Source organism: Eleginops maclovinus, chromosome 1 (assembly GCF_036324505.1).
Source record: "Eleginops maclovinus isolate JMC-PN-2008 ecotype Puerto Natales chromosome 1, JC_Emac_rtc_rv5, whole genome shotgun sequence".
Taxonomy (NCBI): Eukaryota; Metazoa; Chordata; class Actinopteri; order Perciformes; family Eleginopidae; genus Eleginops; species Eleginops maclovinus.
The window spans coordinates 7185057-7202469 of record NC_086349.1 but is presented as its reverse complement, the minus strand read 5'-3'; the positions used below and the strand labels follow the sequence as shown (position 1 = coordinate 7202469).

At 43.2% G+C, this 17413-nt stretch overlaps 1 protein-coding gene across 1 annotated transcript in view; it reads left to right on the top strand.

Annotated features, from left to right (window-relative positions):
• tti1 (TELO2 interacting protein 1) overlaps positions 1 to 17413 on the top strand; it is a 34910-nt gene that overhangs the window by 16603 nt on the left and 894 nt on the right. Inside the window, exons 9-13 of the mRNA XM_063891646.1 lie at positions 3534 to 3701; positions 3870 to 4012; positions 9908 to 10048; positions 10585 to 10789; positions 15428 to 15515. Coding sequence (XP_063747716.1) covers positions 3534 to 3701; positions 3870 to 4012; positions 9908 to 10048; positions 10585 to 10789; positions 15428 to 15515 — 745 coding nt within the window. The remainder of the gene's footprint in view (positions 1 to 3533; positions 3702 to 3869; positions 4013 to 9907; positions 10049 to 10584; positions 10790 to 15427; positions 15516 to 17413) is intronic.

The window sequence follows — 17413 nt, the reverse complement described above, 5'->3', positions numbered from 1 at the left end:
GTCTTGGCCATAGTGGAGTTCGGAGTATGACTGTTTGAGGTTGTGGACAGGTGTCTTTTATACTGATAACGAGTTCAAAAAGGTGCCATTAATACAGGTAACGAGTGGAGGACAGAGGAGCCTCTTAAAGAAGAAGTTACAGGTCTGTGAGAACCAGAAATCTTGCTTGTTTGTAGGTGACCAAATACTTATTTTACCGAGGAATTTATAATTAATTCATTAAAAATCCTACAATGTGATTTCCTGGATTGTTTCCCCCATTCTGTCTCTCATAGTTGAAGTATACCTATGATGAAAATTACAGGCCTCTCTCATCTTTTTAAATGGGAGAACTTGCACAATTGGTGGCTGACTAAATACTTTTTTGCCCCACTGTATGTTCATGGAGACTGGCAATGTGAGTTGGGAGAATTGCATTGCAATTTGCACGGATGGGGCAGCTGCCATGACCGGACGCAAGAGTGGGGTGGTTGCTCGTGCCAAGGAGCATAATCCAATGATGATAGCTACCCACTGCATGCTGCACAGGCAGGCTCTGGCTTCAAAATCATTGAGTCCTGAGCTACACTCCCTTCTCAGCATGGTGGTATCTATGGTCAAACACATCAAGTGTAAGCCACTGCAGTCCCGTTTATTCGGCCAGCTCTGCAGGGAGATGGGCGCTGGACAGGACACCCTGCTGTTCCATTCAGAGGTGCGTTGGCTCTCCCGTGGAAAAGTGCTACAGCGGGTGTACGAACTGCGATCAGAGCTGTGTGAGTTCATCCAGAATGACAAGCCAACCACTGCAGCGCTCGTTCTCGGACCCCGAATGGATCGCACAGCTCGCCTACCTCGCAGATGTGTTCAACTTATTAAACGATCTCAGTTTGTCCGTTCAAGACAGATATGCCTCTATCCTGGAGGTAAGCAACAAAATCAAGGCATTCCATGCCAAAACAGCGATCTGGAGAAGGCGGGTGCAAAATGGCATTACAGACATGTTCCCCCAACTCACAAGAGTTTTTGGACACAAACCAAATACCAGCTGAGATTGTGAAAAATACAATCGGTTCGCATCTTGCCTCCCTTGGTGACTATTTCAATTACTATTTCACTGACGATGACACCGGTCTCAGTGGAAAAGCAGAGCTGCTGGACCTGGCATGTGACGGGAAGCTGAGAATCCAGTTTGGCCAAGGGGGGCATGTGGACTTTTGGCCTTCGGTTGAACAGGAGTATCCAGAAATCGCTGCTGTTGCCATGCGGGTGTTGCTCCCCTTTCCAACCACATACCTGTGCGAGATATCATTCTCAGCGCTGACCTCCATGAAGACCAAGTAAAGGGCTCGGATGGAAGTGGAGAACAACCTACGTGTATGCCTCTCATCTACTTCTCCAAGGATGGAGAAGTTGTGCAGCGAGAGACGGGCCCATATCTCACATTAATAGTAAGAGCGCGCGCTCTCTCTGTCTCTCTCTGTCTCTCTCTGTCTCTCTGTCTCTCTCTGTCTCTCTCTGTCTCTCTGTCTCTGTGTGTCTACACCACCTTGCCTAACCTCTTTGGATTTAATCAAGAGACATTAACCCTGTATGATGTTAACCAAAACTGTAAAAGGATGTTATATTACTAAAAACGTATTATTGGGAATCGCGAGAAGTTTCAGAGCGACAGAGACACAGAGCGTCCCCGTAACCATGGTAACTCACTCTCACTCCTGCCTGGTGCGCATGGCACGAGAGGAGAGGGAGGGACGCAGAAGTGAGACTGACTGAGATTAATTTGAGCAACATGCATGGGAATAAATTACAATATAATACATTTGTGTATATTTCTCGCTATTCAGATGGTCTGCTGCCTGGTGCTGCTGTTGCGCAATGTGCAGTAGTGTCCTCTTTTCACGCCAAGACATTATCAGTTATGAATTTGTTTTTCACTGCATGAGAAAATGGACTTGTGGCTGAGAGCGTGTGAAAAATGTCAATTGTGTGTGTGTGTGTGTGTGTGTGTGTGTGTGTGTGTGTGTGTGTGTGTGTGTGTGTGTGTGTGTGTGTGTGTGTGTGTGTGTGTGTGTGTGTGTGTGTGTGTGTGTGTGTGTGTGTGTGTGTGTGTGTGTGTGTGTGTGTGTGTGTGTGTGTGTGTGTGTGTGTGTGTGTGTGTGTGTGTGTGTGTGTGTGTGTGTGTGTGTGTGTGTGTGTGTGTGTGTGTGTGAGCAACAGAAATGTCAGATGTGTTGCATTTATTGATTTAGTTTGATATGTGTGTCTTCAGTTGGAGAGAGAAGCAATCAGCTTCATGGACTTCCTTGCATCGCTCCAATAGTGTCCAGAGCTTGCTGCCATTACAAGTGGTGGTTTGGGATTGTAGCAATGCAGTTGCAGTTGTTTTGCAATTTACTTGATATATGTTGCAATGCAGGCATGTGTTCAATTGTTTATAGCCTGCATTTATTTTGTGATTAGACTTTTATAAATCATTTAATTTGAACTAAGAGTGAAACACTTGATGTGTTACATTCTCTCTCACTCTTGATTTCCCTTTGATATTGTGTTTAGGTACAGTGTTATTTGCAGCTAATTGATTGATTGTTTTATGGGTATTCTGTGTTGAGATGGTGCAAATATTTTTAATACATATCTAATATCTTTCTAATACATTTCTCTTGTGTTGTTCTTTCACATAACTAAGACTATAGAAGTCTAAAAAATAGGCTACGTCAGATTATTCCGAGGGACATACATGTCAAGTCAAGTCAAATTTTATTCATATAGCCCAAAATCACAAATCAGAATGAGGGGGTCCTTGGTGTACTCTCTATCTTGTAAGGGGTCCTTGGCTGAAAAACAATTGAGAACCTCTGGTCTAGAGGAAGGATGATTTAGGCAACCAATGCAGTCGGTCTCCTTCTGTTGATTTATGTGACCTCCTGTTCTTTGTGTCTTTTTATATCTTTCCTTTGATTACGCTTTTTTTAAAATAAATATAAAAATGAAAATATTCCAACAAGGTTTTCTGGCTGAGTCTCAGACTTATCAGTTTTTTTGGCAACTGCGTATTGGTATGACTGCACGACCTCTGAATTTCCAAATTGACCAATCAGAATCGAGTATTCAACCAAGCCATGTAATAAATAACTATAAAACCCAAGATAATATACTCAGCAGAGAAACTCCAAATGATGTCGTAAAAGACTTCCTACCATTTTCCTCCTGTGCTAAGAAAACAATTCTTCCTAATCAGCAAAACATTTGTTTTCTCAAAAACTCTGTTACTCTTACTATGGTCAAAGCATCTGTCACTTTAGAAAACCATTAGAAGTGATATTCCATTAGGATGACACTTTATCAAAGCTTCAATACGTCGATTTCCATTACATGTCAAATCATTTATCACATGGGACAGGGGTGAACAAGCCAATGATAATGGGTGATCTCTGAGAAGAAGCCATTTAAGAAGAATTCAAAGAAAAAAAAGATCTTGCTTATTACCACTTTTCTGTCCTGACCTCACCATCCACTAACCCAACCCACTCTTGTTGTCCCTTTTCCTTTAGCAAGGTGGTTTCCCTCCAATTTTAGTAGGACCAGTAACTATGTCAGACCCAAGCAGAACCTGCCTCAGGAAGAACTCTTCAACATCCAACAATTCTTGCTGGATCACCAGAAAGAGAAAGAGCTGGCAGAGGGCATTGGAATAGAGGAAGACCTCGAAGATGTTAACGGTAACACAGTATGGTGTCTGTATGGAATAAATAGGAAGTTCTATTTCTTATAAAGTATAGGTTATGTTAGATGGAATGTATCAGTTGTTTGAATTACAATCACTTAAATACTGCTTATGACTTTAAAACACTCACACATGATCCATCTGACAATCACTGTCTCTCCAGAGGTGCCCCCTCCCATGGAGTGTGACGATATCGGTGGTCCTGATGTGAAAGCAGAGCTCCCCCTCCACCTCAGCATCACTAAAGATGTAATGGAGCGCTGCATTCATCTGCTGTCCGACCCCAGTCTCAGGCTCAGGCTCAAGGTACTGTTTGTTATGACATTCAGTGAGAAGGGGTTTGATGATAATACTCCTAGAGAGGATTGTTTACCGTGTAAAGGAACCTGTAGATATTGTATAAATAAACATGCTGTTGTGTTGAAAAATGATACCATCATGACGATGCACTGATATGATGGTTATATTGTCTAGCAAATGCAGTATTTGGTTAATAATTAATCGCTCAATTCATAATGTCTTATTGTGGTTGGACATCCATCTAATATGTTTACTCTAGATCCAAGCCATAGAAGCTGTAGGAAAAGGCCTTCGTTATGCAGGCTGTTCAAGATTGAGTTCCATGACAGCAATAGTTAGATCAACGGAAATATCTATGGAGCTAACAAGCTAACTGTTGTAAAGTTGACCGTTGTGGTAGCAGCTCTATGATGCAGAACGTCAGCTAAATGCTAATATTAGCATGTTCACAATGATTTTGCTTATCTGTCATGCTAATTTTAAGCAAAAATAAGACAGCCATCTCAAGTTAAACATCTTAATTTAGCGTATAGCATGCTAAACTCTGCTAATAACCTTTAAGCGTAAAGTAACTCTGAAGCTGATCATTAGTTGTATACGTATTTGTTCATAAACAATTGTTTTGGTAGTATAAAATATCAACCTGATGATGGAATTAGAGGCAAATAATCACAAGAAATGTCTCTCAAAACCAGAAATGTCAACCTCATGAGAGAGCCAGTGGATAACTGAAGACATTGGGTTCGTTGTGCAGGACCATTTAACATATGAACCAAATTTCAATCCTTCCAAATGCTGTTATTAATATTGAATTAGTTGGATATTCCAGTCGGCCTTTCCGAGAACCAGCACCTTATCGTGGTGGAGAGGTTTGTGTGCCCCGATGAAGCTGGGGGCTGTGTTGTCTGGAACCTTGTGTTCCTGGTAGGGTCTCCCATGGCAAATTGGTCTCAGGTAAGGGGCCAGACTAAGATTGGTTCAAAAGACCTCATGACAAACAACATGAAAGTGAGGATACCCGGCCCGAGCCGGGTGCTTTGACCGTAGTAAGAGCAACGTGGGCAACACCTCCGCTTCCCCGTCCCGCGGGCCCACCACCTACGGGAAACAGCGATGGGGTCGGGTGCGCTGCCAGAATGGTGGCAGTGAAAGCAGAGGGTCTCGACGGACCAGACTCAGGCGACAGAAGCTGGCTTTGGGGGCGTGGAATGTCACCTCCCTGGGGGGGAAGGAGCCGGAGCTTGTGCGGGAGGTGGAGCGTTACCAGTTGGATCTGGTGGGGCTCACCTCTACGCACAGCGTCGGCTCTGGAACCTTACTTCTGGATAGGGGTTGGACTCTATACTTCTCCGGAGTTGCCCAAGGTGTGAGGCGCCGAGCGGGTGTGGGGATACTCACAAGCCCCCGGTTGAGTGCCGCTTTGTTGGAGTTTACCCCAGTGGACGAGAGGGTCGCCTCCCTATGCCTGCGGGTCATGGGGGGGAAAACTCTGACTGTTGTGTGTGTTTATGCACCAAACAGCAGTTCAGAGTATTCGGCCTTCTTGGAGACCCTGAAAGAAGTCCTGTATGGGGCTCCTGAAGGGGACTCCTTAGTCTTGCTGGGAGACTTCAACGCACACGTGGGCAATGATGGAGACACTTGGAGGGGCGTGATTGGGAGGAACGGCCCCCTCGATATGAACCGTAGTGGTGGTTTGTTACTCGACTTCAGTGCTACTCATGGATTGGCCATAACAATCACCATGTTCGAACATAAGGATGCTCATAAGTGTACGTGGTAGCAGAGCACCCTAGGCAGAAGGTCCATGATCGATTTTGTTATCGTATCATCGGACCTGAGGTCGCATGTTTTGGACACTCGGGTGAAGAGAGGGGCGGAGTTGTCAACTGATCACCATCTGGTGGTGAGTTGGGTCGAGTGGCAGGAGAAGCCTCTGGACCGACCTGGTAAGGCCAAACGTGTAGTGCGGGTGAACTGGGAACGTCTGGAGGAGTCCCAAGTCCAGGATGCCTTCAACTCACACCTCCGGCGGAGCTTTTCAGGCATCCCTGTGGAGGCTGGGGACATTGAACCAGAGTGGGCGGTGTTCAAAACCTCCATTGCCGAAGCTGCGGCGGGGAGCTGTGGTCTCAAGGTCTTAGGTGCCTCAATGGGCGGTAACCCTCGAACCTCCTGGTGGACACCGGTGGTCAGGGAAGCCGCCCGACTGAAGAAGGGGGCCTTCGGGGATATGTTATCCCTGGGTACTCCTGATGCAGTTGCAAGGTATCGACGGGCCCTCAGGGCAGCAGCCTCAGCCGTGGCCGAGGCAAAGCAGCGGGTGTGGGAGAAGTTCGGAGAAGCCATGTAGAAGGACTTTCGGTCGGCACCAAAGTTGTTCTAGAAAACCGTCCGACACCTCAGGAGGGGGAAGCTGGGAACCATCCAGGCTGTGTACAGTAAGGATGGGACGCTGTTGACCTCAACTGATAGTGTGTTAGCGCGGTGGAAGGAACACTTTGAGGAACTCCTGAATCCGACAACTCCGCCCTCTATGTTAGAGGTGGAGCTGGAGTATGAAGGGGGATCAACTCCAGCTCCACAGTGGTAAAGCCCCTGGGGTGGATGAGATCCGCCCAGAAATGCTGAAGGCTCTGGGTGTTGAGGAACTGTCATGGTTGATACGTCTCATCAACATTGCATGGAAGTAGGAAACAGTACCGAAGGAGTGGCAGACCGGGATGGTGGTTCCTCTTTTTAAAAAGGGGGATCAGAGGGTGTTTGCCAATTACAGAGGCATCACATTACTCAGCCTCCCCGGGAAAGTTTACTCTAAGGTGCTGGAAAGGAGGGTCCGGCCTGATTGTCGAACCTCAGATTGAAGAGGAACAATGCAGTTTTCGTCCTGCTCTTGGAACGACGGACCAGCTTTTCACTCTCGCAAGGATCCTGGAGCGGGCCTCGGAGTACGCTCATCCGGTCTACATGTGCTTTGTGGATTTGGAGAAGGCGTATGACCGGGTTCCCAGGGAGATACTGTGGGAGGTGCTGCGGGAGTATGGGGTGAGGGAGTCTCTACTCAGGGCCATCCAATCTCTGTACTCTCAAAGCGAGAGCTGTGTCCGGGTCCTCGGTAGCACGTCGGACCGATTTCCGGTGAGGGTTGGCCTCCGCCAGGGCTGCGCTTTGTCACCAATCCTGTTTGTGATATTCATGGACAGGATTTCGAGGCGTAGTCATGGGGGAGGGTGTCTGCAGTTCGGTGGGCTAGGATTGCACCTCTGCTTTTTGCAGATGATGTGGTCCTAATGGCTTCATCGGTCTGTGACCTTCAGCACTCACTGGATCGGTTCGCAGCCGAGTGTGAAGCGGCTGGGATGAGGATCAGCACCTCCAAATCTGAGGCCATGGTTCTCAGCAGGAAACCGATGGACTGTCCACTCCAGGTAGGGAATGAAGCCTTACCCCAAGTGAAGGAGTTCAAGTATCTCGGGGTCTTGTTCTCGAGTGAGGGAACAATGGAGCGTGAGATGGGCCGGAGAATCGGAGCAGCGGGAGCGGTACTGCAGTCGCTTTACCGCGCCCTTGTGACGAAAAGAGAGCTGAGCCAGAAGGCAAAGCTCTCTGTCTACCGGGCCATCTTCGTTCCTACCCGCGGTATCGCGGATACAAGCGGCAAAAATGGGATTTCTCCGCAGGGTGGCTGGCATCTCCCTTAGGGATAAGGTGAGAAGTTCTGTCATCCGGGAGGGACTCGGAGTAGAACCGCTGCTCCTTCGCGTTGAAAGGAGCCAGTTGAGGTGGTTCGGGCACCTAGTGAGGATGCCACCTGGGCGCCTCCCTAGGTCCAGCTGGGAAGAGACCGAGGGGTAGACCTAGGACCAGGTGGAGGGATTATATCCCTTAGCTGGCCTGGGAGCGTCTTGGAATCCCCCAATCGAGCTGGTTGAGGTGGCCAGGGAAAGAGAAGTTTGGGGCTCTCTGCTGGAGCTGTTACCTCCGCGACCCTGACGGAAAAGTGGGAGAAGATGGCTGGATGGATGGATGGATAGTTGGATGAAAAAAAACCTCCCCAGGACAACTACCAAATGTAACATTAACAAATCAATCAGTATAAAGTAAGAATATAGACACAAACCCCCCCCCCAAAAAACCCCAAGTAGAAAGTAGCTGTAGGAAAATATTGTTTCCCACAAGCTTTGGACCTCCATATGGCCTCTAGAGGTCAAATGACCTTAAAGCTACCTGTACACATATACAGTGGGGCAAAAAAGTATTTAGTCAGCCACCAATTGTGCAAGTTCTCCCATTTAAAAAGATGAGAGAGGCCTGTAATTGTCATCATAGGTATACCTCAACTATGAGAGACAGAATGAGAAAAAAAAATCCAGGAAATCACATTGTAGGATTTTTAATGAATTAATTGGTGAATTCCTCGGTAAAATAAGTATTTGGTCACCTACAAACAAGCAAGATTTCTGGCTCTCACAGACCTGTAACTTCTTCTTTAAGAGGCTCCTCTGTCCTCCACTCGTTACCTGTATTAATGGCACCTTTTTGAACTCGTTATCAGTATAAAAGACACCTGTCCACAACCTCAAACACTCATACTCCAAACTCCACTATGGCCAAGACCAAAGAGCTGTCAAAGGAGACCAGAGACAAAATTGTAGACCTGCACCAGGCTGGGAAAACTGAATCTGCAATAGGTAAGCAGCTTGGTGTGAAGAAATCAACTGTGGGAGCAATTATTAGAAAATGGAAGACATACAAGACCACTGCTAATCTCCCTCGATCTGGGGCTCCACGCAAGATCTCACCCCGTGGGGTCAAAATGATCACAAGAACGGTGAGCAAAAATCCCAGAACCACACGGGGGGACCTAGTGAATGACCTGTAGAGAGCTGGGACCAAAGTAACAGAGGCTACCATCAGTAACACACTACGCCGCCAGGGACTTAAATCCTGCAGTTCCAGACGTGTCCCCCTGCTTAAGCCAGTACATGTCCAGGCCCATCTGAAGTTTGCTAGAGGGCATTTGGATGATCCAGAAGAGGATTGGGAGAATGTCATATGGTCAGATGAAACCAAAATAGAACTTTTTGGTAAAAAGTCAACTCGAGGAGAAAGAATGCAGAGTTGCATCCAAAGAACACCATACCTACTGTGAAGCATGGGGGTGGAAACATCATGCTTTGGGGCTGTTTTTCTGCAAAGGGACCAGGACGACTGATCCGTGTAAAGGAAAGAATGAATGGGGCCATGTATCGTGAGATTTTGAGTGAAAACCTCCTTCCATCAGCAAGGGCACTGAAGATGAAGCGTGGCTGGGTCTTTCAGCATGACCATGATCCCAAACACACCGCCAGGGCAACGAAAGAGTGGCTTCGTAAGAAGCATTTCAAGGTCCTGGAGTGGCCTAGCCAGTCTCCAGATCTCAACCCCATAGAAAATCTTTGGAGGGAGTTGAAAGTCCGTGTTGCCCAGCGACAGCCCCAAAACATCACTGCTTTAGAGGAGATCTGCATGGAGGAATGGGCCAAAATACCAGCAACAGTGTGTGGAAACCTTGTGAAGACTTACAGAAAAACATTTGACCTTTGTCATTGCCAAGAAAGGGTATATAACAAAGTATTGAGATGAACTTTTGTTATTGACCAAATACTTATTTTCCACAATAATTTGAAAATTAATTCATTAAAAATCCTACAATGTGATTTCCTGGATTTTTTTTTCTCATTCTGTCTCTCATAGTTGAGGTATACCTATGATGAAAATTACAGGCCTCTCTCATCTTTTTAAATGGGAGAACTTGCACAATTGGTGGCTGACTAAATACTTTTTTGCCCCACTGTATGTGTTTTGATACAGTTTAAACACTTAAAATATACACTTTATACTGCATGTCTTTGTCCTAAGGTATTGGACGTGCTGGAGCTGTGTGTGGGTGTTCTCAGTGAGAAGGAAAATGAATTGCTGCCAATGGCCCATCGCTGCTGGCCCCCCCTCCTGCAGAGACTCACAGCCGATGACCCTTTAGCGGTCCTCCGAGCTTTCAGGGTATGTAAAACAAGCACCACTTGACTTAGTTGTAATCATGTGTAAATAATGTTTTTTTTCCTGAAAACTGTTAAACATAATCAATATACATAAATCTCATTTAAAACATTTTAAACAGGAACATGATTTTTTTGTTGGATTTTTTTCCCAAGAGCTGACTGTTTATTTGTGTATTTTAGAGAATCAAAGAGCTCCCTTTTTGTTAAAGATCACACTTATTTGTGATAATTTCGCTTAGAACAGGTATCAATTGATTGTACTGTAATTGGGAATTAGTCTACTTGTCAAAACCTGTCTGAAGTTTGACAGTTTTTATCTTTTTTTTTTCATGTTTTCACTGATGAATTGACAACATCAGACATCTATAGCTTTTCATTAAATAACTTAAGCTTTTGGGTTCCTTCCATGTTTCTGTAAACACTCTGGCTGATCCAGATCTGGTTTAGAATAATATATCTGTCAGATCTCTCAACAAAGGACACACTGCTTTGACATTTTATCCCATTTTATGTGCGTACTTATTTTCTCCCTGCCAGGTGCTTTGCACACTGGGTGAAACATGTGGCGACTTCCTGAGGAAGAGGGTCTCTAAAGAGGTTCTGCCCAAACTGAGCTCCTCACTGGTGCGGCAGGCTCCAATCAGCGCCAAGGCCGGGCCCGTCTACACACACACTCTGGCCTACAAGCTGCAGCTGGCTGTGCTGCAGGGCATGGGCTCACTGTGCCAGAGGCTGGATCTGGGTAAAAGAATGAACACGCACATACACACACACACACACACACACACACACACACACACACACACACACACACACACACACACACACACACACACACACACACACACACACACACACACACACACACACACACACAGGTTTTCCAAGAAACACCATATGCTATCCTCCTGTACATTGTATTGTAATAGGTAAACAGTGGTCACTTAATCATGGTTATTTTAGCCTTGATATAGTATTTATCTTGATGAAAGTTGGTGCAACATTATGGCAATTACAGCAACAACATATTCAGATAGATAACTGGAACCTACCCTCAACGTATAATATTTCATAATATTTTGAATAAGAATCGTTAGGCTCTGACATAATTTAAGCTCTAATAATAACCGAAATGAAATTGTAATTGTTTTTTCAAGCCATTACAAGCCATAATCTTCAATCATAAAGGTTCATGCTGATCTCATCCTGTTGGCAGCATTACTAAAACAACTATACACTTAACAAATTGAATATTATACTTTTTTATTAAAGAAATGATTCCAAATATTAAGCAAGATACGGTCAGTAAAGGAAGCCTAAATGCTTGATTAGGGGTAAATAATTTACCAAATTTGCCTACAACACAAAAAGGTTTGAAGCAGTTGTATTTACTAATAACCTTTCTTTTTTAACCTGAAAAGAAATAATGAATGAAAATAAATGTAAAAGAATAAAAAGAAGACTATTTGAGATTTAAAGAGGCTATATATTATTTCTGACAAACAGGCCCAGGTTGTTGTTTGGCTCTCTGTTCATGCATGTGGTTATTATATCAGCCAACCTTTTCATGAGTTCTTTATCGTCATGGAAATACTTTTAGAAGCTCTTAAACAAAAAGAAATAGAAACAACTTGGCGGACTATTAGTTGTACCTTTTTAAAATACATGTTTGTTTTATTGAGAAGTTAAAACATGTGGGCTCCCTGCCACTAAAGCCATTTCTGGGATTCTGTCAAAGAATCTTGCACCCAAGACACAGCGACTTGTTTTACCACCAGGTGGCAGTCCTGTTTAACAGTAACAATAAGTCAGGAGTATTGTGGGAGCAGTTTGTGTACCTCCATTTTCCTGCTTTGTTTTTCTCTGAAGAAGTGATCCAGTTTTTAAACTGTGAGATACATAACTTAAGTTGCTGACCCTCTTATATTCATACCATAATGGTTTTTTGGTATGGGTTTCTATTTGGAACAAGGAAGTGTTTTTTTTTATGACAGTCAACGCACTTTCTGATGTTTTATTCCCAACACCACCCAGCATGCCCCTTGCCTTACACTCTTCAACACTTATGTCCTTTTCACTCAGGTATATAATATACAGTACTACTTTCCTGACTAAGAAGGGCCTCCAGCTGTTGCAGGGCTTTAATTCAACATATATCACTGGGCTAGCAGGATGCTACAGAATCCTTAGCTGCACTCACGATAAGTGCTGCAGGCAGCTTCTCTCCCTCAAGCTCCATTTCACCACAATCAGGCTGTCAAATCTGCACAGCAATCAGCAAATCGAGAAACTACAGGGCTTTGGAAATATAATGAATTACCTCAAAAATGCAGTATGCTTTTTTTTTTACAATTGTGCATGCCATAGCTCCAGGTCTGAAAGTGTTCAGCCAAAAGTGGCCTGGGGGATCGTTGACAGCATGCTACCAATGATATAATAATGAGCTGCTCGTTTAATTTTTCATGGATCGTTGTGTTCTTTAAGCAGCCATGTCCCTGTCACACAGCGGTGTTGGAAAATCTAAGCAACCTAAACCCGGAATGACTGAGTGATGCCAGTTTGGTGTCTCTTTTTATGTGTGCAGGTTTGATTACAGAAGTGTTTTTCAAACTATGTAATGAACATGACATGTTCATTAATTCTAGTAAGAAGTGGTGGTTTGCAATCAGTGATAAGAAGCCTGTTTATTAATTGGTTGGTGATTACAAACACGTCTATTTCCAAGCACAAATAGAATGCAGAAGTGCTTTATGGGGTGTAGCAGCAATAAGTCAACACACAATGGTTTGACACAGCTCTGATTCATAGGGCTCATTATTTTTGCTTTAAAAGTGAACAAATATTTAATTCTGAAAGATATGCAAAAATCTAAAGGGATTTGCTTTATGTTAACTGCATTAAAATGGTTATGTATTTAAAAAAATCCTCCAGAAGCAGGAATTTGTGGGAATAAAAATGTCAGTGAAAACTGGTTTTATTTTACTTATTTTAAGTTACCAACTCTCCTGCTCTACTAACCCTCCTTCATTACTTTTCTATTTGCTTCCGTTTCCTTTCTATTTGCCTTAAATGCAAGTGTGATTGAGGAGAGAACTGGGACTTGCTTTGGTCCATTTTTGTCTTGAACATTGAAGCACATAGTGTCGCTATGCAAGTAACCATTTTGATTTAATGCATTTATTAAAGCAGTGACCTCAGAAGCGCTAGCACGGTATCCTTGCTTCAGGGGACTATATGTATTGAGACTACAAGGTTCAAGGTTCAAGGACTTTATTGTCATATGCACAGATGCTACAGTGAAGATATGGCAATGAAAAGCTTCACTGTAGCATCTGTGCATATGACAATAAAGCCCTTGAACCTTGTAGTCTCAATACATATAATCTCCTGAAGCAGGGTAAACAGGTGGGGTTGTTGATTATTTCATTAGATTTTGAGTTGATGCATGTTTTATTAAGTTCTCATAACATTTCATTTTGACAACTGATCATTTGGTTGAATATACTGCAGAAACCATAAATTGTGTCACCATAATTTGAGACAAAATTGGCCAGTGAATGTATTTTCTTATTAAAGGATGAGGCTATCATTTGTACAGTTATTAGAACTTTGTACTCACCAAGTATTTGCTGAGGTCTGGATTGCAATACTAAACAATTTCTGACTCAGAGTTGTCAAAGACTGTGCTGTATTGCATGCTTAAGGTTTAGTATTTGACATGCAAGATGTTTCAATGTTATATATTTATTATGAAATTAAGAGTGGGACAGGAATGAGTCCTAAACCTGGAAATTATTTTTACCACGTTCCCTCTTCTCGAGCTCAATGGTTCACTAAAATCTGTCTGAAACCAGAGCCCAATCTGCTCTGATTGGTTAGCTGGCTGGCTCTGTTGTGACTGGTCGTCCTCGTAGAGATGGCCCGTTCCTTAGCCTATCATGTTTAAAATGTTTTGAGTGCTAGCCAATAGAAGCGATAGATAGTGATGTCACTATGTTGAGGAAGTAAACAAAGGGAATGAAACTCCATCTGAAGGAAACTTTGGCATTTTAGCCTTTGCAGACCATTTACATGCATACAAACCTATGTAACACACTACAGGAAAGGGAAATCCCCTTTAAGATGTTTTGGTTAAAACCTCCCTATGACTGGAATGACAATAAGTAAAACATGTGGCTTTTAAGATTTGCCCATGCTTTTTAAAAATCCTTCTGCATGATTTTGCAGACTGGCACTTGACACTGTCCCCCTTCATATCTGAAGGGGAGACATTTGGAGTTGGAGAAGGAGAGAATGTGAAAGAGCAGGAGCGTAGCAGTCAGCGGCTGCAGCCTTACTCGTGTGAATACCGATTTGGCTACAGCTTACCTCAGGGACGCCTGCAGCAAGCCAATTACCCAGCCTCAGTCACAGAGAGAGGAAGACAGAAACACAGATTGACTGAAGCAAATAATGTGTTTCAGGAGCAGCTCTAGCTTCAGCTCCAATTCCACCCTGTTATCCGTGTACCACAAATCCTACCTGACACCTGTCCCTCTTTCTCTTCCCACTTCCCTCCATTCACCTTGATTCCACAAAACACTACAGGCTATGAGTGCAACACCAGAAAGACGACGGAAGAAAAGCGGTTGCTAAATAATCCCATTTACCTCTGAAATGTGAACCGCTGCTTTTATTCTTGACACACAGCGCACAGGCCTGGTTCAAGCCAAGTGTGGGTTGAATTGGCAAACGGAGTAAGCAGAGAGGGAGAGAGACGTGTATTGAAATGAGGCTTGAAAGGAAGCCCAGTTTGCAGCTTAGGGAATCACTAAATGTCTGCTGGGAAAGGATGGAGAGAGAGATGGAAAGAGGAGATGAAGGAGAGGATGGGAGTCAAGTGGATGAAGGGAGCTATAAAAAGGTACATATAGAGAAGGTGGCTGTTTACATAAAACTGCAGGATGTGAAGAAAAAAGATGAAGGATGGTGGAAAAGGAGGCCATTTTCGCTCCTCAAAGGGGGCAGGCTGGATGTGTGAAATCCAGAGATGTGGAAAAAGCCCGCTGTGAAATCTTTCCTCAGCCTCCTCAGCAGTTTCTCAGCTCATTAGGAGTAAGAAAAGGTAAAATCAAGGCAGGATCTAATTCTTTTGTCCCTCTTTCATCTTTTCCTCTTTTCACTTTCAAAACTACCGTCTTACAGCGCTGTATGCTGGGAACATGGAATTTTGGGCACAGGAAGTGTATCAATATAGGCTGCTAGTTTCTTTTTCTGACTGAAATGTATTATGATAACACTTTCATGGTCCTGCGAAGACAAATAAATATGTATGTCATTTCTATTTGGCTCCTAAGACAATATGGAGGATGAGATGTAGTAATTGTTGTTTTTTGTTTAGGTGATGCAGACCTGGATGCTGTTTGTGAGGCCTGCCTGCCCTACCTCAGCTGTAGACAACCAATTAGACTGCAAGAGGCTGCTATAAGGTGAGCTATTACGTCCCTATATCTCCTGCTTCATATTGTCCTTTTTTACTTTATTAAATGTAATAAAAACTGCTGTATTCACTAGTTACTTCACTGGTTAGGATTTTGCATATAAAAAAGAATTCAAAATCTAAATTCTAAAACTATTGTAATCATGTTAATTACAATACAAATCTGCTGTTAATTATGATTCCTCACTAGTTATAAAACCCCTCATATTTACTTGTATTTTGGGGGAGATCAAATAAATACACGTGTGGTGTCGTATTAGATGAATCAATGACAAACTGGTAAGGGAAATCAGCTGTGTTTTCACTTTATATTAACATCTCAGCTTAGTTTAGATCATATCTAAACTATTGCCTTGAAGTCAATTTTCCACACTAAGGTAAAGCATCGACAAATGCATGAAGTGTCGCTGTGTTCGCCTTCTGTGTCCTGTCTGCTACACATACGCTTGTAGGTGGTATTCTTAATGCTGATTTCTAATAGCGATATATTTCCAACAACGAAAATACAGTCTATCATTGAAGCCTTATAATTGAATCACGTCCTTCCTGAATTTTATGAGAAAGGGCATAAAGATGATGTTTTTATTCATGTTCAAATCCCGCGGCACATGTGTATTGCCTGCTTGCATGTGCAGGTCTGTGCTCAGCAAAATCAAATGTTAAACCCCCATGGTTTAACATTTGATTTAGCTGAGTGGCACTTAGTCATAACTGTCTGAAAAACTCACCCTCAGCAAGTTAGTATGGTTGATGCTGCTTAAACTGCTGTTCATTAACAGATAATCTGCATTTTCTTTTCTAGATAAATCCACTGATCATTTGGTTTGTGAAGTCACACTTTTCTAAAGTTAAATCTCAAAATGACTTGCTTTGTCAGAAATTCTGGATCACATCAATGTCAATAGCCCATCAATAACATGGAATAAATAAAAAAAGGCGGCACAGAGAATATGCGGAACCTTTGGTGAAGTCGTTATTATTAAATGATAATCAACGATGTTGTCTGATTGACTGATCGGTGAATTAGCTTTTACTTTCATCTCTCTTTTACATGCAGTTGAGTTTCTTTGTTATAAAAAGCGAGAGTGCAGGCAAAAGCTGAAATCAGCCGTTTATCGGATTATGTGAGTTTCCTTAGTGCTAAAGATGCTAAATATACATAAAACTATTTGTTGTTACTTGGAACTGTGCTGTATGACAGCATAGCTTAATAAGCAGCGTTTAGTTGACTGCACTTTGAAAGTCATGTTACTGGGCTGAGGTCAGTTTAAGATTCTAACCTGATTCATTTGCCTGCTGCTGGCAATGGCTAAGCTAGAATAAAGCTGTGGCTGTAAGTTTCATGAATATCAAAGTCAGATGTTGTTAAGGTTCTTCTGTCATACAACATTTATACAAAGAAAATAGTAGATGAGCAACTCTTTTTTAAAAAAGTTTTTTGGGTGGGAACCAGTGCCTTTATACGATACAATATTACTTTAATGGTCAGATCAAGTCTGACATTTCACTTGCATCACAGCTCTATTTACAAGGACAGATATTAAGACACAATACAAGAAAAACCAACGTTTATCACAACATCACACTCACTGAGAGAAACAAGACCCTTTAGCGTGCTTTTGACCTGGGATTTAGCTCTGTATTTACTGTTAGGATTGACTGGTGCTTCAGTCTGGCTTTATTAAAACGTATTGTAAAGACAGAATTGAAACAGGGAGACAAAAGGGATAACATGGGGCAAATAGTCCTGGGCCGGTTTCGAACCCACCATTTGGGGCACCACTTGGGGACCAAGCCCCAGAACATTGGCTGCAAGTTCCAACAATTGAGCTATACAGCAGCCCTGATAGGCTATTCATTCTGAGTATGTCCTTGGTTATGAAGAGA